Below are 20,765 nucleotides of genomic sequence, written 5' to 3'. Positions count from 1 at the left end.
TGGGATTGTTGCAGAGTTTACTATGCCAGTTTGAAATGAAGATGCATACGTTGCATTCCTGGTGTTGCCAACAAATCGCATAACTCCACTACTCTGAACACTAATTATATATCTTTGAGAAAGCCAACTTCAATAACCTTCTCCGTTGCCAACCCAAGAGATGCTATTTTCGCCCTCGTATTCTCACGGATCCATAAAAAGATCCATAACACTATTCTTCGAAAGTAATTCTTACTCTTCTTGATCCTCATTTGCTCCTTGCCGGTGATATAAATCACCCCATGGTTGTACGCATCTTCGAGCTTTGTCAATGAAGTGTCATACCGCCCTCCGTCCACCATGGAAGACTCCCCAGTTGCAGATGTTGTGGACCGCTTTACCGAGCTAGTATGACTCTTGTTCGTCATAGTGTCAGGTGTGCATGTAGATGGATCAGCTTGATCACACGATCTTGTAATCAAGTACCTGCGGACCTGCTGAGTGATGGTGTTCGCCAAATCAGGCGTGATGATCTCGTCATTGTATCCATAGCGAACAACAAGACGGTAGCAGTTAGGGATCGCAAGTCTGGAAACCGTATAGCGATCTTCCGCTGGCACCGACGGCGTTTCGATCGGGCGTAGATGAAAGAAGATTATCACAGCAGGCATGGTGGTAAGCTTGAGAATGAACTGACTGAACACGATTGGGGTGGTCTCCCCGGCTTTGTCAAAAAAGATCCCGAGACCTTTTGTTATACTCAATGGGGTACTTCCATATCGATCGGTAAGACGTATTTGGCCATCCGGATCTTTGGAGACGAAGTGTGAGGTGGGAAAGCGATCTTCGGCCTCGGCAAACCATTGCTGTTCTTTCCCAAATCTCCATATTAAAAACAGAATGGCCAACACCGTAGCAAGCGCGATGGTAAACCAGGCGCCAGTGGGGACTTTCATGAGAGAGGAAGATAGATATGCACCGTCCAGACAAGCAACTATGAGCCAGGGGAATAGCACGATGAAGGGGCTGATACGCCAGACAAACATAGCTGCTAACGAGACCATGCATGTATCGAAGAATGTGACGAACATAACGCAGACACCATATGCGTTACCCAGAGATGTGGTCTGCAGCTAGTCAGCATTGGCATTTGACTACGGAAATCAAGACGTACATTGTTGTAGATGGAAGCTATAAGTATTGTTCCAACCATAAGGAGCCAATTCGCTATCGGAATGTAAAGCTGGCCATGAAAGATGTCAGAGGTATGGATGACTTTAATCTGTGGAAAGTATGACAGTTTCATCACTTGCGTCAGGAGCTAATGAGGAGCTTAGCAACATGTATCTAAAAAGCCGATTGTCGACTTACCTGAAAGGTTGCCGTTATAATGGCCTGAGAGGCAACAATGGCAGCTAGAATTGCAATGACTAGCGCAGGATAGACCGTGCCCGGTGGTGCGGCATTAAAAAATGGATTCGAATATGCTTCCGGATGAACACTAATATAGGCTGCTTGTCCGATATAAGCTAGGAGTAAGCATGGAAAGGCGTAACCTAGCCAGCTAATCTGTATAGCTCTTCGGCTGAAGGCTCCAATATCTGCGAAGAGAGCCTCAACTCCAGTGAAAGCTAATAGCGTCCCGCTAAGCATCCTCCAACCCTCCTCTCCATGCCGGGCCAGGAAACTGAAGGCGTACCCAGGGTTGAACGCTATGAAGACACCAGCGTCATACTTGGCAAGGTTGTATATGCCGAAAGCTGCGTTAAAGCCGAGCCATATGATGACAATGGGTGCAAAAGCAAATGTAAGCTTGGTAATACCAAGCGGTTGTATTAGGAATAGGACGACTAGGATAGCATCGGTAACGCCTATAATGGTGCCTTTCGAAATATTGGGTGATACTACTTCAATTCCTTGGACGGCTCCTAGCACTGATTGAGCCGGTGTAAGGAGGCCATCTGCAAGGACCATGGTAACCGCCAATACTCCCATGACTTTGAGAAGGCGCTTCGCAACACTGCTTGACTCGAGTCGATGGCGTACATGCCTGCTTGTTCGTTCGAGTTCATCCGTTAAGTGTCTTTTCATTTGGACAAGGGAGGCCTCTCTTGGATCACGGTTGGTGATATTCATCTAGTAACGCGAAGGTCAGCTTCTACAACCAGGAGTGCAACTGTAGGGAGTCTTACATAACGACTCAGCAAGGAATATGTGCTGAACGTGCCTCCTTCGCCATCATTATCTGCTCGAAGGATAACTAAGACATACTTGACCGTCACCATCATAAACAGACTCCAGATAATTATGGAGAGCACCCCGATGAGATCTTGACGGGAGGGTGCCTCACTGAATGTTGACGAGTAAACATAGAGAGGACTGGTCCCAATGTCACCATATATAACACCGATTGATTGATAGGCGAGCCAGAGAAGCATCCTTCCTCCGAAGACCTGTTGATACTTAGTACGGTAATCAACTCCGCCCGTGTGTCTCGTACCTGGGGTTGTTTGTAATCTCCTGGCTTGCGTAGCCCGGGGTCCTCATCGGTTTCGCCCAGTGTGCTTACCGCGCTTTGGAGTCTATCCAGAGGGCTGTTCCAAGGCCGGACATTGTAAATGTCATCATGTGATTCCTGTGCAACGCTTTCCGGACTCTTCTGTGCTATAGCGCCTTTCTCAAAATCCCGGTTCTCCTCCATCCCAGTGTAGGGAGCAGCTATTTGCTACACAAAAAGAGATTAGTGGCTTGATTGATATCTCAAATGGTCGGCAATGAAACTATGTTAACAAGCACACATTCTTGTCGAAGAGGTGGGGAGGGAGTATTGTCAGGAGAGAATATAGCAGTGGCTGACATACATCTATTCTTTTTTTTTTTTCACGGGGACACTAGATGTTCTTCACGAAGACTCCAGTCGAACTCTAGTTTAACAGTCTTTCCAGAGATATATGATTAAATTTGCTAGCAGAAAATCACAGCTTTCGTCACTTAAGAGCGCCATCGACCAACATAGCCTTATATAAAAAATGGAGGCGACATCTTTATCTCTAGCATCTCACTACAAGCTGGACCTAGGCTGCCACCCGCTCGTATAATGGCGATAAGGTAATTCCACCGCAGGGATCTTCGTTCTACATGGATTGATGTTCTGGCCAACGGGTGACGCTCGTGGAGGAATAGCCCGTTTGCGGGATTTATCACCACCAATAGCCAAATCACCCTCCGTGATAACTTCCGCCTCAAAAGCCACAATGCTTGAGTTATTCAATCAAATTTGCTAAGTCTATCTAAGCCTGCAAGATAATGAAGTGACGCATGTGAGATGTCAACAGCCACGTGCTGGACCTGGGCCAGAACACAGCGCTCTCGATGTGCATCAGGTTCTGTTAGATTCTGGCCAACATGGTATCAGGTGCAAGTACTTGTGTCACCCTTATCACTAAGGTTTCACCAATTACATAAAGAGTTTCTCTAGTCTACTAATAGACAGAGTTCTCTCTGTGCCAAAGCCAACGCGCGTTCAATAACAGCATATTTGGGTGTCACAGCGAGTCAGATCGCCGCTGCAACTACAACCCCACGTAGCCTGATCCATCGTTTTCACGCTGTGGCATCGTCAACCCATGCATTCCTCTATACTTAGGAGATTCGGGCTCCTTCCAATTCTCCAGGACCTTGGGGTCATTCAACTTGTACACTTCTACCCCAAGCGGACGGGTAGTGGCTCCCATGTTCTCGCCCTTTTCCTCCCAACCCCAATTAGACAAATCACCTAAACACGGCGGTTAGCATAATGCGATTCGCTAATCCGCTAAAGTGACAAGAGACACATACCACCAGGACAAGCTGAGAGTGCACACAGAACATCAACCTCGGCAAAGAACTCGAAATATTCTCCTGGCCTCGCCGGGGAAGTTTCCATGAAGTATTTCCCTTCTTCATCCAGTCCAGTTACCTGGAACACATTTAGAACGTCGTGCACATCAAGCTCCGTCAGTCCATATGGGAGTACAGAGCGGGTAAGATTCGAATGGCAATGGAAGTCGAATGACTCGCCACCCATCAGCAGATTCACATAGGGATCGCATCGGGTACCCAGAAGATCATGAACTCGTCCTCCCCATTGCGTCGTTCCGAAGCCCTTTGTCCGCTTACCCTCTGCATCGAGCACTTCATGGAGCTGTCCGCCGCCAAGTGAATCACCCGTGATGGTAACAAGCGGCCGGAGATATGGAAGGTTAGACCAAAGACGGTCTCCAACGGATACGTGAGAGGCATGAATTTGACGGGTGCGCGCTGCCCACAGTCGCTCTCGGGGGTTGTTTGCATTCCATATGTTCAGATCACCCACTTGGGGGCCCTTTGGAGTAGTCAGACGACAGACATGTCCAGCTGGTACAATCCATGCTTGTCCAGAGCATGGACGGATGGTGAAAGATGTTTCTAGGGTTCTCTGAGAGGCGTCTGAGGCGGTGTTCGAGATGGCTCTGTAAATTTCAGAAGAAGCATGGACAGTTGACTCTGGAGGAGCAGTATATGCTGGTGGAGGACGACGGTCGACAACCATGGCTGCGTTCTTGATCGTAAGTGTTTGTGGAGAGATATGGAGATTGACGAGGGAGAATCAAATAAGAGCACTCTGAGGGGTGGCGCAATCCTTTTATTATTGACCCCGTCTCGGCGACACTCCGACAAGTTTGGTAGCTTATCAAATACCCCGCTAACTCATCTTCAACCATTACCCCAATTGTGACGGTCCGGTTGCCGGCCCGAAATCTTGATGGTTCGGAAGTTGTCCCCGCTCTATAAGACATCAACTAACGCGGCTTGAGTCTGACGTGCTGATCATCAGTATAGATTTCGGTTCTTCTATCAATGCAGTATTTACCATTCGCTACTGCAAAATTGCTCGAGGGGGTTAATCGACATTGTCTTTCATGGTGGGTTCAAGGTGTCGTTGGAAACACGGAAAAGGTACTTTCACCGCTCGTATCAAGTCATGATAAGGATATCCCAAGTCCCTTTTTATTTTTGAATTTTTTTTTTTTCCTCTCCCCTCTTCGCCACGTCGAAGTCAAAATGTTTCGACCAATGAACAATGTGAAAAGGAAAATCTAAATAGTCTAGATGGTCGAACGGGCAGCCTCAACTAAAGACCTGCGATGTTCCATTTATATTTCACTTAAATTAGCCTTGTTACCCTGCAGCCTAGTTGCATGGATCGTCAGTCTTAAGTCCTTATCACTTTATCAATTGCAGCATTCGTCGGTTTCATTTAGATTACGGTTTAAATCAGCTCTGGTACCTACCGGCTTGATTTACAAATTACCAGCTAGGCCGCTTCTTTTATGAATCCCTTTGTACTGGGCATGTATGTATATACTAGCCCTATTTATCAACAATTATCTTTTTGGGTCTATTCTCGGACATCAACCACCAATATTTGTAGCTTAAAATCGAGTAGTAGACACATTTACTGCCAAGTCAGTTGAATAATGCACTCGATTTGAAGGGTATCACAAGGCCTCGTTCATCACATCCTATGAAGAAACAACCCTAACGCCACTTGTTAGTTTCCTTGTCACACTCCATCAGGATGATGCTTCGACTATGTAGATAAGCTACACGCTATCTTCTAACTTTTGAGTTAAAGTATATAGATCTCCCAACGTTAACCCACTCCAGACTGTGGAGACAACCCCACATAAGGCTGAGGTTGGTAGACTGTCTTTGTCAGAGCAAAAGCGACAGGCATGCAGAAATTGCCCCTCACAGAAACACCTGTTTTGATATTCCGGGGACACCGTAGTCGTAACCTGGCTGGTCCTTTTATGTAGAAGTCCGGAAGAATTCGCGGTCTATGATCTAACAACTACGCTGTACTTTGTGAAGAACAAAAGGAAATACAGGTTCCGATTCAGGCATTGAGCTGATATTCAATTATGTAAGTTCAAGGGAGCAAATGCAATATATATCTTTAAGTTATGAAATAATCTTAGTTCCACATTCTCAATGTTCAGAAACTCAGGCAGGAAATCTATCATTCACTTACATTAGAGTCTTTGGAGCATCCACAATACTCCGCAGCGCTGCTGTCCACACATACGCGTATCTGTACCACGATAAATCGGGTGACTTATCAGCGGCTTGGCGCCTAGCAAGCGAATCGATTGGGAGTTGAACTGGTCTTATGCCCACAAGATACCCAACGAACGACTTGTACTTGATCATAGTAAGCCTCTAATTATATTCAAGTTCTGGCGAACCAGTATTTGGTCTCAGCGTTTATATCATGATGTTCATTGCTAATAATGGTGTGTTCTATTTCTAAACAGTAAAAACAATTTAATAGTAAAAATGTCTCTTGAATACTTCAAGAAACTGCCTTCAACATCCCTCGAATCCTGAACCCTCTTTCTTATAGTTCTTATCTATCGGACCGATAAGGTGGGCCCTTCACTTACCCCGGCCCGGAGAGCACGTGCACGTAAGAGATAACAATTCTTATCAGAAACTTAGTACCTCAGGCAGTAAGGTGTCGACAATAAGAAACTTTTAGTTTCCAAGCGGGAAGACGTCGGGGCTTGCAAAAATCCGTCCCGAGAAAAGAAAATGGAGATAATAATTTTGGACCAAGCTACCTAAAGCTGCTCACGGATTGCTCGACTCTGCTACGAGTTCTGTCGTCCAAAGGGAAAAGGTTTTTTTTTCTCAGAGGTCGCTGACCTTGTTTCTCGACAATGGAAAACCAGTCGAACAGGGTCCATCGACCCTCGAAGGAGAAAAAGAAGCATGATGGTATGTACTCCGTATAGGATTTGATTGCGATAATTTATGCATTTTGATTTCTCTCCGGTGGTATACATTTACTGATGCGGAGATCGCGATTATAGGCCCTAATCCGAAAGCCTTCGCATTCTCGAATCCTGGAAAGGGAAATAAAGCTGGCGCGCGGTCGCATGATGTATGAGCTAAATGGCAATTCTCGACGGTTTCAGGGACTAACGACCAGTCGATGTAGATTAAAGAAAAGAGACTTCATGTACCGCTGGTGGATCGTGTGCCTGAGGAGGCACCTCCACTTGTCGTTGCAATCGTTGGGCCGCCGGGTGTAAGTTTTCTACATGGATATACAGAGGATCAAAAAGTGTCTGACAACTTGGGATTCGATTAGGTTGGAAAAACGACTCTCGTTAAATCCTTGATCCGTCGCTACACGAAACAGACCCTCAGCACCCCCAAAGGACCCTTGACTGTGGTGACATCCAAACGGCGCCGGCTCACTTTCCTCGAATGTCCCTCCGATTCCCTTGCCAGTATGATCGATGTCGCGAAAATCGCCGATATTGTGCTTCTGATGATTGACGGTAACTATGGATTCGAGATGGAGACTATGGAGTTCCTGAACGTCTTGTCTTCCAGTGGTATGCCAGGAAATGTGTTCGGCATCTTAACCCACCTGGACCTTTTCAAGAAACAGAGCACCCTTCGAATGGCGAAGAAGCGCTTGAAGCATCGCTTTTGGAGCGAGCTTTACAATGGTGCTAAGCTCTTCTACCTTTCTGGTGTCGTCAATGGCCGGTATCCCGATCGCGAAATACACAACCTCTCCCGTTTCCTGTCGGTCATGAAGAACCCTAGGCCGTTAGTGTGGCGCAATTCACACCCTTATGCGCTCGCAGATCGCTTTCTGGATATTACGCCGCCGACCCAGATCGAAGAGAATCCGAAGTGTGACCGGACAGTAGCTCTCTACGGTTATTTACGAGGTACAAACTTCTCAGCTCAGGGAGCGCGAGTGCATGTACCCGGAGTGGGTGATCTAACTGTCTCCGGCATTGAGTCACTTCCAGACCCATGCCCCACGCCCTTCATGGATCAACAAATGGCGAAAGCCTCAGGCAAGGCAAGCAAACGCAGGCTAGGGGAGAAGCAAAAGTTACTCTTCGCTCCTATGTCTGACGTTGGCGGTGTGTTGGTCGATAAAGATGCTGTGTATATCGACGTCAAGACATCCAATTTCAACAAAGGAGAAGACGAGTCTGAAGATGAAGATCGTGGCTTGGGTGAACAGCTCGTCGTTGGCCTTCAGGGTGAACGTAAACTCCTTGGTGAAGCCGATGGAGGTGTCCGTCTATTCCGAGGCGGTGAGGCCATAGAGAAGGCGGACGATGAGGAGGAGGGCGCAGGAAGGAAACACAGGAGACATGCGAGATTCATGGATGGAGAAGGAGATCATGCAGAGGAAGATGAAGGTTTCGAGAGCGCTGAGGATGATGATGAGGATGAGCTGGAAGACGAAAGTGATGACGAAAACATTGACGTGTCCGCACCTGCCGACTTCGAAGCAAGCTTTAGGGAGAAACAGGAGGGCAAAAGCCGCCACGACGAAGGGGACATCGCATTCGCCGACAGTGATTCTGATCTCGGATCCATTTCGTCTGTTGAAGATCAAGTATTGGAAAGTGATGGCGAGGAAGATCTTGATGAAGACGATGACGATGACGATGAGGATGGCGCTGTTCGGTGGAAAGAGAAAATGCTCGACAACGCCAAAGCGCTCCATGCCAAAAGACCAAAGTATCGTGTCGCTGACCTGTCTCGCATGATGTACGACGAATCTATCACTCCTCTTGACGTAATTCGGAGATGGTCCGGTAAAGATGAAGAGGAGGATGCCGACGGGGAGATCGAAGAAGATGCCGACGATTTCTTCAAGAAAACCAACAACGAAAAGGAAGAGCAATCGGAATATCGTGCCATTCCCGAGTTCGACTATGAGGAGTTAGAGCGGAAATGGCGGGATGAAGAGATGATTGAATCTCTACGGAGTCGATTCGCCACTGCTCGATTGTCCGGCGACGGGGATGACGATGATTCGGATGTTGATGATGCCTTTGACGAGGATGACGAAGGAGATGGAGACTTCGAGGACCTGGAGACTGGCGAGGTGTTCAATGGCATCTCAGATGAGAAGGAGCAAGAAGAGGGCTCAGGCGATGAGGGATCCGTGGATCTCGAAGCAGAGCGCGAACGAAACGCTAAGAAGAAGGAAGAGCTGAGGTTGCGCTTTGAAGAGGAAGACCGTGAGGGTTTCGCCAACTCCAAGGATAACTCACGCCAAGACGGTGGAGGCGATGAAGAGTTCGGTGAAGATGAATGGTATGATGCACAGAAGGCGAAGCTGCAGAAGCAGCTAGACATCAACCGGGCCGAATTTGATACTTTAGACCCAGCTTCAAGAGCGAGAGCTGAAGGTTTCAAGGCTGGAACCTATGCCCGTATCGTTCTGGAAAATGTACCTTGCGAATTTGCGACAAAATTCAATCCTCGCTACCCTGTCATCGTCGGTGGACTGGCACCCACTGAAGACCGATTTGGATACGTGCAGATTCGGATCAAGAGACACCGTTGGCACAAGAAGATTTTGAAGAGTAACGATCCCTTGATCTTTTCTCTCGGATGGCGTCGCTTCCAGACCCTACCAATGTACAGCACATCCGACAACCGCACGCGTAACCGCATGCTTAAATACACGCCAGAACACATGCACTGCTTTGGCACCTTCTATGGGCCACTCGTTGCACCAAACACCGGTTTCTGCTGCGTGCAATCTTTCTCCAACAAGGCTCCAGGTTTCCGAATCGCGGCAACCGGAGTAGTGCTGAGCGTGGATGAACATACGGATATTGTGAAGAAGCTCAAGTTGACTGGTACACCTTACAAGATCTTCAAGAACACCGCCTTCATCAAGGATATGTTCAACTCTTCCCTTGAGATTGCCAAGTTTGAGGGTACCGCGATTCGAACCGTATCTGGCATCCGAGGTCAAGTCAAGCGAGCTTTGAGCAAGCCCGAAGGTTGCTTCCGTGCGACATTTGAAGACAAGATTCTTATGAGTGACATTGTCTTCTTACGCGCGTGGTATCCTATCAAACCACATCGATTCTACAACCCGGTAACAAACTTGCTTGACCTAGAAGAAGACAGTGCAGGCGATAGTGGGTGGAAGGGAATGCGTCTCACCGGCGAAGTGCGCCGTGAGAAGGGTATCCCAACGCCCCTGCAGAAGGACTCTGCCTATCGTCCCATTGAACGACAAGAGCGCCATTTCAATCCCCTCCGTGTCCCACGGCAGCTGGCTAAAGACCTTCCATTCAAATCCCAGATCACCAAGATGAAACCGCACAAGGACCAGACCTATATGCAAAAGCGGGCTGTTGTCCTTGGAGGAGAGGAGAAGAAGGCACGAGACCTTATGCAAAAGCTGACCACCATGCGGAACGACAAGCAAGCTCGACGCGCAGCCAAGCAGGAAGAGCGGAGACAGGTCTATCGCGCCAAGGTCGCCGACAGTTTGGAGAAGAAGGAAGCCCGGGAGAAACGGGAACGCGACGATTACTGGCGGCGAGAGGGCAAGAAACGAAAGAATACAGACGAAGATGGAGGAGGTGGAGGCAAGAAGCGCAAGTAACCTTGGATGTCTTGGCAATTTTTTATCGTTGCATGTATATTGGATGGCAAAAGTTCGTTTTCTGGGATAATGCCCATATGTATCTATTGATATGCTGCATGGTGGATGGCGTTGAATTATATCTGATGATATATACCAAGGAATAGAATGTGTCTTTTATTCTTCAAGGTTGGGGTCATTGTTAGTGTCAGGTGTTGATGCGTTGCCTCTTTTGGAGCCGATCCTTCCGCTGTCATGTTGCTTTTCTTCACGTGCGGCTGTTGATACGACACCTAAGTACTGCTTGCCTGGGCATGCAGGCGGAATGTCCCACGTGACCGCGCCGCGGAACGCGTCGACTGGAATAGAGTTGGCCACTCGAAGGTTAAACAAAATACTACTTGACTTGACAGCCCGAAGATCATTCAGCCCGGTATGCTCCATGTGCTTCTGGCTTCATTTTCAATCCTCACCCGTGTCTCCTCACTTCAATCGAGCAAGTGTCGGAACTAAGTTACGTGTGGGGACGAAACGTGCTTGTCCCCGTTCGTCGCTACAAGTCACTCCTTGCGTTCGAAGAGGGGACTCTAAATAGGCATCCCTTGCAGCCAAGCGAAGTGCGGAATTTAATCCCAATTGAGGCTATTTGCGCAGCGCGATTGTTCTGTAAACGGCGTATCAGGAATAGGGTTGATAGCTCCGCATTGGACGTTCCCGCGCCAACACCCATGACCCGGGCGGAGATTAGATTGTTCGGCGCTTGGAATTGAAGATCACCTCTATGGTTCGAGGACACCAGCCACAGCTAGGCAATTGATCATCTTGGTCCAATTGCGAGACCTACCGTTTGTGTACATTGCTACAGCTGTATCTCGTCGGTCGTCGTGGACTGAACCCCCAAGGTTCCCAGTCTTCACGGCCGCGTCCTGCGCGATTCGCTGCCCCTCAGTCAGGATGAGCGGATTGCCGCATTTACATGGGCGCCAACACGTGCAACATACGCAGCCTTCTTCGCTGCAGTATGATACCAAACACCCTATGAACGACCGTTTGGATTCAACCAATTCAGGGCAGCATAGCAATCATGCTTCAGAGCCGCAGCCTTCAATTGTTCCTGCGAGTACGACGGTCGAGCCTACATCAGAATATACACTCCATGTGGCTTCTAGCCGAGCTCCCACTCCAGCCTCGCCAACAGGCGTCGTCTCCCATTCCCAAGAATCATCGAGTAAAGGGTATCCGACCACGAGGTCTCGCTCTTCCCCTGATAGATCACAGATACGGCCTAGATATACCCAAATAACCATAGGCGATGCGCTAGACAGGAAGCAGGCTGCATCCAAACCTTCCGTTTCCAGTGTGCACAACAATAATTTCACGGCGGTTCCAGAACCTCCAAGCCCTTCTGGGATAGCTGCGGGCCACAAGAGAAGTGCAACTGGCTTTATCAAACCATTGGTGGAGGATCAACCTAGTAGTTCAAGTGGAACCATTTCCGAGAGACGTCGGTCTAAAAGCATTAACTCGGCTGGGCACGGAAATAGGATTGCAGCGGTAACGAGACTCCGTAGGTCGTCTTTTCTGAACTCTATTGCTGATACCAGCGCAGTTGTCTGTGCACCTTCGCACACGTCTGTCTTACGCTGCGGCTAAGATCGAAGCAAGCCGGCGGTCACAGGGCTCCCAGAACAAATTACCGTTGGATTTGCTTCATGGTGACCGTTCATCTTCAACTCCCGCTACCGAGCGGTTCGAACGGATAGGACGGGGAGGTGACATTCAAGGCCTGATGGAGCCTGGTTCTCCTGGCGCGATTACTTCTATGTCTGTACCAGATACACTACCAAGATCCCATCTCTACTCAATCAACGATCCGATGCGATTATCCCCGACAGCCAGATCTGAAGACTCAGCACCATCTTTGAAGAGCGATCCACGAAAATCGCACACCCCACTTTCTTCACTACCCAGTTTTGCGAAACTCGCACCACCTGCAGATATCATTCCAAGAAGTGACAGCAGTAGGCGCAGGCGCCCGAACCCAAACGACCCGACTAGTCAGACACAGAACTTCCCTTACCCTCGCCATCGACGGCATCATTCTCAGCAAAGTATCAGTACAATAAAACGAAACTCCAGCTCAGAAACGGTATTGGTTCCTGAGACACCTCCTCTCCGTCCATTGCCGTACAACGGCCTATCTAGTCAGCAAAGCCATTCACAAAACTCGTCCATGGAACAAGATGCGATAAAGACGCTACTCTTCATGTCCAGTCCGGGCCCTTCGGGTTATTGCTCCAATTCACAGCCCTCCCGCAGTCAGCCGAATCATACACATAGCAGCATTACACCTACGCAGACTAAGCACAGCGCACCTGGGAGTCAAGACACGCACATTACTGTGGACACGGCTCCGCCTCCCCCGGGTTATCGTGGCTCGGGTGTGGGATTAGAAGCTCAGGCCGGTGACGAAATCGATCGCCTGTTGGATCAAATGGACAGCGACAGCGAGGATGAAAAGAATTACCCCTCCGGTCACTCAAACAGCGTCAGCACTCGCTCAACACCAAGTGGCGGTTCTCACGGACGTAACCCTCTCTTTGGATCATGACTACTTACACTTTTGGCTTTGGATTTCTTAATCATCTCAGCGATGTTTCATTTTCCCCCATTGTTTTGCACGATGGATGCTTAAAGTTGCATGGTGCATAATGCATTGTTTGGGTGTTTATCGACATCACCATGGCGCATACTTGGATTGGGATTGCCATGTGGCTGCTTGCCTTATGTACCGTTTTGGTTTTGGAGGAATTTTGTGGTGTGTTCTTGTCATCAAAATCAATCATTAGGCAGCGGCGGCAGCGAGGTATGGCAACATAGGCTTTATGAATACAGTGGCTACTGTAAATCCGGGTCTAACTGATAGGTTCGGCAGTAACCCATGCTATCATACTGCAACTGGTGTACATTAAATATCTCCTGTAGCTCAGCCAATAGAGGGGAGTTTGTACAACCAGAACATATTAAAATACCTAACGATACAATCTTCTCAAAGAGCTCAACCGACGGTACTAGTTCGATATAAAAAGGAGAGAAACAGGGATGAGCAAAGAGAAAAGCAAAAGCAGAAATCCAGAATAGCTCTCAACACATGATGCCCAAAGAGGTAAACATCTACTTCGCAGCCCGACAAAGACCCCATTCATCCCACTCTTCACTCCCAACACCTCTTCTCACAACAAACAGACTCTCAGGATCCCATTTCTTTTTGACCTCCAGCAGACGCTGATAATTCTCTCCCCAGAACGAACTCTGAAACTCCGACTCATAAGCATTTGCCTCATTCAAATAAGCGCCCATCTTATCGGTCCCCTCGACAGATCTCAGGATCGGTATTTCCACATCAGTGAGGTTCTTTTTCACGGCCTCCTGCTCTGCCAAAGTGGCATTCGGCTCCCAGCCCCTGGGGATAACGATATGGGTAATTGCTTTCCTCCACGCAGGATTGAGCGCACTGTCTACCTTTCCTGCGTTGTCTGCTACGGCGCCGCCAGCTACGAGATGGCCGAGTATGGCTGAGCCGGGGTCGACGCGGATAGAGCGCAGTGCGGAACTTAGTTTCTTGGACCCATTGTTGGATGATAAGAGGTCCCTGGAGAAGAGCCTCGAGCCTAATAAGCCCGTGCCACCCGCTAGGTCGGAGTTTCCAGTGAGGAAGATCTTGGAAAAGAGGAAGCCAACGCTCGGGATTGGGTAAGAGGCGTATTGGGTATATACACCCGTGGTACCGTTCAGTTTCGAAATGAGAGGGGCATAAAGACGGTCAATCTGTGCTGTGTCTGTTTGATTAGGAAAAATGAATGTTTGGGTTATTGCTGAGACGCTGGTGTTCTCCGTTAATTCGGTATCCGGAGCAATCCAGTAATATCCGCCGCCTTTGGCGTCGTTTATCTTTGGAAGAGATGCGTGGAACGTCGTCACGGCATCCCAGTATTGAGGATTCCCCGCTGAGGTTGTGATGTTGAAGTTGACTAGGATGAGGGGTGCGTCGTCGAATGTACGGACTGTAACGCTCACGACAACTCCAAAGGTCCCTCCACCTCCGCCTCGGAGAGCCCAGAATAGGTCTTTGTTCTGGTACTCGTTTGCTACGACTAGATCTCCCTGCAGTGGTATGATCAGCATGGACCTTCTTGAGCAGGGAGGCATTGTTGTCATTTACATTGGCAGTCACAATGGTGAACTCAAGCGCATTATCCGAAGCCATCCCCTTCCATGGCCCCAGGGCAGAATGTCCACCACCTTGAATATACCCGCCTGCAGCACCAACCGTGTGGGCAGATCCAGCAACAACGGTTCTATTATTCGCGGCGACAGCAGCGTACAACTCCTGCAGACTGACACCGGCGGCTATCGTAACCGCTTGTCCTTCATCTTTACCCTGTGGGGCACCAGCAGGAGTGAACTTGTCCACCATCTTAATATCCTTCATCCCATTAGTAAGGATTTGCAGTGACTCTGGGGCGGAAGCACGGCCCAGGAAATCATGCCCTGAGTTCTTGATCGCGAGACGAAGGTTATGTTGCTTTGCGAACTTCACCGTCTCCTGGATATCGAATGCTGATTTGGCGAGTGTCGAATAGAGGGAGATCTGGCCCTGCCCACATGGTGTGTTTCGTGGACTCTCGATGTAGCATGTTTGATTATGCTCCGGCCAAGACTCCCAGTTTTCCCATTGCACGGCACCGGGCTGCGCTGCTCGCCAGGTCGAGTTAGTCCAGGACGCCATGACTTCCTTACAGGCTGAACTATCCCAGTCACCTTCATGGCAGACGGCTGCGATAGGCTGTACTGCCACTAGGTTTCCGTTGATGGAACTGTTGAGAGAGTTCCACTCTTGTTCAGAGGGCCAGCAGCTCTGGTGTGGTTGGCAGCGACATGATGAAGAATTGCCATTCGCATATGCCAACGGAATAAAAGGTAGTGCCCAAATCAATGACTTCATGATGCAGGTTCAGACCGGTGATTTGCTGTGTAAAGAGAAGGCAGATTTGAATTGTTTTAGAGATTCCACCTCCATGAAGGGGACACAGACGCCATATATATAACTCCGATTAACATCCAGAAGAAAACATAGAAGTTCTTGTTTTTGCCCCAATACGACACTCTACGTTGTCAGACACATGGCTATGCCTATCGTATTCGCTTGCTCAACTCTATGTTCGGGACAGCTTATCGGGCCCGGGGCAGTGTTTTCCTAATCCGAGCAGGTCGCTGGACAAGTCAGATCCCGAACCATTGGATCGGGTCTTGATCTGCAGCTATCCGTGGTTCGTTGAAATCTTCGTATATGCAAGGGAATTATGCATTGGCCGATTTTGACGGCACCAAGCTTGTTGGGAAAGCTCGTATTCGGCAAACCTCAGTTTGAGCCCGTGGAGATATCACTAGGGTGGCTGTGGATGATGAGCCTCTGGAGCTAGTACGAGGGTCTGATTTAGTCATAGTTAACAGGTATTCAATAGGTCGGAAGGGACATCTCGTTGACCGCATGGGTAGGATTAAAGTTGTACAACTACGCCTTTTCCGCGATGGTATCGCCAATGCTGATCTCAGATCCAAACTTCTTATAGATTTCTTTCCTATATCAAAATCTCAGAATCAGTTCTTCCATCAATAAGAGACTATGGTTTATATAGTTGCCTAAAGGCTCTTTGTCTGCAACCACGTGATTGTAGGCCAGTATAAAAGGCCTTCCTTTATTCATAAATTTACTAGGAATTCAAGAATTTACCTTTTATTAAGGAACTCGTATTCTTCATCTCTACAGTTTGTGTCCAAGGCTGGTGTGGGGAAATCTATACTCTTCTATATATATGTAACGAGAACAACATCCTAACCTACAATTTAGTTCACCACTAATGTTCCAAAACTGAGGAAGTCTCCTACAAGACAGACGCAGCTGATTAGTATGTGTATAAAAGCGTCTATAACAGTATCGGAGTCATGATCTTATTTGTATACACAAGTTAAGCGTAAAGATATCTAGAGTATGATCTGTTAGACTATCATATCGGAAGTGGGTGTATTCGTCCCTGTAGCTTATGGATGCATATACCTGCATTCAATATTAGGAAAAGACTCTACTATGGAATTATTACTAATGTTCCAATATCCAAGTAGGTCTGCAAAAGTGTCTGAGCATCAAAAATTCGACGCAATACGGCTAGGAGCTGGGGCAAGCTGAAAGAAAAGAGAGATAACTTTATTCATCAACCTTCTGAGCATATATAGTCAAGATTTCACATCAACATGACAGGATCTTCGGCTATGTTCTATTCTTTGAGGCTATATACGTAGTATATACAAGTCTACCTAGGGTCGCATATATACAGCAGTATCAAGCATCAACACTCCCCCACGCACATTCTCACTGCCAATTCTGCGGAAGAATTTCAATAATATACCCATCCTAAACACCCAGTCAGCCTCTATCACCACAATCCGAAACCAAAAGAAAAAGAAAAAGAAACTCACCGGATCAGCCACATAAGCAATCTGATCAAAAAACACCTTATAATTCGGATGGATCTCCCCAACCCCAACACCCCTCTTTTCCTCCCATTCACTCAACGGAATACTCTCCCTAGTGGTAACCCCCAACTCCTTAACAACCTTGACGCCCTCCGCCCTCAACCTCTCGACAGTAGCCCCGACATCCGGAACCGTGAACCCCAGATGCCCGAACCCCAGATTGGGGGGCGCGTTCCCGTTGGCCATCTCCACACCGCCCTCGTCCACGGGCTTCTCCGTCCCATGGATATGGAACAGCTCCAGCAGCCCCAGCGTCTGGGTGAGGTTGGCCGGGTCGGAAACCTTAGCCGCCCACGCGGACAGGTCGGCGCGGTCTTCCGCGCTGGACGGGAAACCGAGGTAGTACATTGTGAAGGGGCCGGTGTTCATGGTGAAGACGGTGCGCATGCCCATGAGGGTGATGTAGAAGTGGAGGGAGCGTTGCGGGTCTCGGATGCGGAGCATCGAGTGGTTTAGTTTTGTCCCGATTGTTGGGTCATTTGGGGGGAGGGGAGGGTCGGTGTTGTGGCCGCCTGGGAGGAAGGCGCCTTCTTCAAAGGGGGTGGACTGGGGGCTCATGGTTTTCCTGGTTTCCTTGGGTTTGTGTTGGGGGGGAATATGGTGGGGTTTGGGTTTGTGTAGACGGGGGAGGATCTAATAGAAATGTACAAGTCTAGTGAATAGTTACCGAGGACGGACTAAGAAACCTCTCCACCTCAGGTGATGAACAATAACGTGGACTAAATATGCACGTTCATTCTTCATATAGACACGATCTGTACAGGAAACACAAGGCTCATGATTTTATTCGGGAACCTGTAGACATAGGCTTTTTTGTTTCTTTACCATGTAAAACAGTCGTTATATCCATCTAGGTATACAGAGAAAGAAAGGGTCATGTCTACTGTACCCCCCAACTATCGTCATCCTCTGCCACGTCGTAATCAACCTCATGATTTCCATCTCTCCGACCGGCCGATGGATCAGGTGGAAGGGGTGTACTCGTGGTCTCCATCACAGTATCCTCATCGGATCCGGTTTTGGTATCCATTCCAGAGCCTGGTGTCGTGGGCGCCACACTGATGGGAGGGTTGGGAACCCAAGTGAGCTGCACTTCGCCGACAGATGGTATCTGCCATGGTCCAAACATGAATCTCTCTGCAATGTACCGCTCTTTGAATGCGACTATCACAGAGTCCGATTGCTCCGGATTAGGTTGAATAGACTCATATTCACCAACACCCTAGGATTCAATGTCATTAGCCATAGTTCGATATAGATAAGCAAAGATGAGGAAAGGAGACCACTCACGATGAGGAACTGTCTCAAAGCTTCGTCCTTCTCAGAGTTCAACTCAACGCCCGAGACGGCAACTCTCCTGGGTCGATTATCCAGACGAAGCACACCTCCTCGGCCACGGGTCATTCCTCCACGACCGCGATATCCTCCACGATGATTGGGATCGTATCCACGGCCTCGGGGCGCATAACCGCCTCGTCCCAGATATCCACGACCACGACCGCGATACGAGGGCGCACCAGAATCAGCGCCATTGGGATCGATTCCGAGGGTCTTGGCTTCAGCTTCGAGAGCTGCCAATTGTGCGCGCAGCTGCTTCGTCTGATCGCTCACATTCTCCTGGGGTGAGGGACCGCTTTCTCCATCTGAGGGTGCAGCACCGTTGCTGACATCGTTCCCGCCAAGTTTTTGCATCAGTCTTTCCTTCTCTTCCTGCTGTTTCTTCAGGAGTTCCTCGCGCTGCTTCTCCAGCGCCTGTTTGGCTTCCTCTGTCTCCCTGCGCTTTTGCATCTTCTCCTCGTAGGCCCTTTGCGCTGCTTCTTGCTGCCTCTCGAACTCTTCCTGGTTGAACGGCTCGACCTCAATGGCCCCTTGCCGATGATCACCATTCTTATCTGCTTTCGTCTTATGCCAGTAAACTTTGACGAACCGGTTGTCGAAAATCACCTTGGGGCTAGACCATGCGCGCTTGGCGGATGCGTGGCTATCATATGTGATCAATGCAAGCTTCTTGTGAGGCTGTAGAGACAGCTCGACGATGTCGCCATACTGAGAGAAGAACTCCCTCACCGATGCTTCATCGAGTTTGTCATCCGGGATTTGCTCAACAACAATAGTGGTGATAGAAGTATCCTCGTTAGGGCCTGCCGCAGAGTACTCGGATCGACGTCCCCGTCCTCCAAATCCGCCCCTGTCCCCACCACGGCCGCGGCCTCGGCCTCTGTCGCTGCCACGATGTGGAGTGTCAGTGTTCCGTCTCTGAAAGTCCGTCACGATATTGGATGATTTCGGGTCATATTCTGCAATGCATCGTTAGCAACACCAGTGGCAAGTCAGTAAGAGGATTTGTCCTACCGTCCTCCTTCGGAATACCAGGTGTGTCATGCTGATACGGACAGGCAGCGCCCAAATAGCATATGCCTTGTGTATCCCAGAAGGGACACCGTTCTGAGCTCTTTGGCGCCATTGGATCCTGTGGCTGACCAGCGCCGCCACCAGGAGCTGGCATGGGCATAGGAGGCATGCCGGGCATTTGTGGAAACCCCATACTCTGGAGGGCCATCATCGCCGCCATCGGGTCATTCTGATCAAACGAAGGGAAGGTTGGAGGCATCACAGGAAATCCACCCGCGGGAGCGGGGGCGTATTGGCCGGGAGTTGCACGGTTGTCGCGCCCCATCCAATCTCCTCTTCCGCCACCTCGGCCGCGTCGGGGCGTCTTGAAGTTCCTGTTATGCGGAGCCTCTTCGCGCTCTTGATCTGCCTGGAACCCTTCATGGTAGTTACGCTTGCGTCCATAGCTCGACGAGTCGGTCTGTGACTGAGGGGTATTGCCCACAGTAGGCCCGTAAGGACCCTTCGAAGGGCCGGATGGGGGGTTAAACGGGGCTTGTTGCTGAGAGCCTGATCCCGGCGCATTGGCGTCATTAAAAATCTGCGGCTGGCTCAGCGGATGCGAGCTTGCGGGAGGAGCGGTTTGTTTCGGCGCAAAAGTAGCGAAAAGCTCATCGACAAATGGCACCGTATCTATATTTCAGCAACTGGGTTAGAACACTCTCCAAACAAAGTTGATCGCATTTTCACGAACGCTCTCTGAGGAAATCTTCCAATCCCTCCACAGACGCTTTCCGGATTTCTTCATCTGGAGCGTCGGCTCTAATAAGCGCGAGTACATAGTCCGCAAGCACATCGGCATCGGCATCGGATCTACCATAGTCGCCAATTCGTTTATATTAGTTTCATAAACCACTAGACAAGGGCACAGCGAAGGAACAACGGAGGATTGAGCTCGCGCGATGGTAAAAGAGTCTTACATGTCTTCCAGTTTGCGCACCACCCAAGTCTTCACCTCTGCGGCTTCGCTTTCTGAGAACTTCATGGTGCTGCACAGCAACGTAATGTTAACCCCACAATCTATCCCAGCCTTTGTCGCCTTTTGCAGTCCTGCGTCGTAGCTAAGAGTAATTGAAGGCCCGAACGAGTCCAGCTGAAGCTGAGCTACGGTGCCCGGTGATGATAACAATTCAAATAGCGCAAGTGAAAAATAGCGGAATATGGCGCTTCTCAAATCAGACAGACCAAAGTATACTCAGGCCATGATGTAGAGGTCAGAGTGAGGGGACATAATAAGAGCTTTGCGGACAGAACAAGCCGGGGAAACGCGAGGCGACGCGGATGACGGAAAGATCACGTGATAGTTACTGGCATTTCTGCATGACACCATGATGCAGCACACGTG

At 49.1% G+C, this 20,765-nt stretch overlaps 5 protein-coding genes across 5 annotated transcripts; 1 reads left to right on the top strand and 4 right to left on the bottom strand.

Annotated features, from left to right (window-relative positions):
- Positions 1-104: 104 nt before the first annotated feature.
- Positions 105-4,549, bottom strand: AO090026000255 (uncharacterized protein; the record flags this gene model as incomplete). The annotated part of the gene is made up of 6 exons (XM_023236141.1): positions 105-1,106; positions 1,154-1,300; positions 1,351-2,115; positions 2,172-2,432; positions 2,549-2,704; positions 4,334-4,549. The coding sequence occupies 6 exons, from the start codon at positions 4,547-4,549 to the stop codon at positions 105-107; spliced, it is 2,547 nt and encodes an 848-aa protein (XP_023090967.1).
- A 2,173-nt stretch (positions 4,550-6,722) lies between these two features.
- Positions 6,723-10,456, top strand: AO090026000256 (GTPase BMS1; the record flags this gene model as incomplete). The annotated part of the gene is made up of 4 exons (XM_001821687.3): positions 6,723-6,780; positions 6,876-6,946; positions 7,004-7,093; positions 7,157-10,456. 4 exons carry the CDS (start codon positions 6,723-6,725, stop codon positions 10,454-10,456), a joined length of 3,519 nt encoding a protein of 1,172 aa, XP_001821739.1.
- A 3,153-nt stretch (positions 10,457-13,609) lies between these two features.
- On the bottom strand, positions 13,610-15,440 carry AO090026000257 (FAD-dependent oxidoreductase; the record flags this gene model as incomplete). The annotated part of the gene is made up of 2 exons (XM_001821688.1): positions 13,610-14,599; positions 14,658-15,440. 2 exons carry the CDS (start codon positions 15,438-15,440, stop codon positions 13,610-13,612), a joined length of 1,773 nt encoding a protein of 590 aa, XP_001821740.1.
- Positions 15,441-16,700: 1,260 nt separating this feature from the next.
- On the bottom strand, positions 16,701-17,773 carry AO090026000258 (putative lactoylglutathione lyase (Glo1); the record flags this gene model as incomplete). The annotated part of the gene is made up of 3 exons (XM_023236140.1): positions 16,701-16,712; positions 16,829-17,662; positions 17,708-17,773. The coding sequence occupies 3 exons, from the start codon at positions 17,771-17,773 to the stop codon at positions 16,701-16,703; spliced, it is 912 nt and encodes a 303-aa protein (XP_023090968.1).
- A 136-nt stretch (positions 17,774-17,909) lies between these two features.
- Positions 17,910-20,405, bottom strand: AO090026000259 (CCCH zinc finger and RRM domain protein; the record flags this gene model as incomplete). The annotated part of the gene is made up of 5 exons (XM_023236139.1): positions 17,910-18,251; positions 18,320-19,326; positions 19,511-20,053; positions 20,115-20,233; positions 20,341-20,405. 5 exons carry the CDS (start codon positions 20,403-20,405, stop codon positions 17,910-17,912), a joined length of 2,076 nt encoding a protein of 691 aa, XP_023090969.1.
- Between the last annotated feature and the right edge of the window lie 360 nt (positions 20,406-20,765).

This window comes from Aspergillus oryzae, chromosome 3 (assembly GCF_000184455.2).
Source record: "Aspergillus oryzae RIB40 DNA, chromosome 3".
NCBI lineage: Eukaryota > Fungi > Ascomycota > Eurotiomycetes > Eurotiales > Aspergillaceae > Aspergillus > Aspergillus oryzae.
The sequence above is the reverse complement of the archived record's forward strand: the minus strand, read 5'-3'. Positions and strand labels throughout refer to the sequence as shown.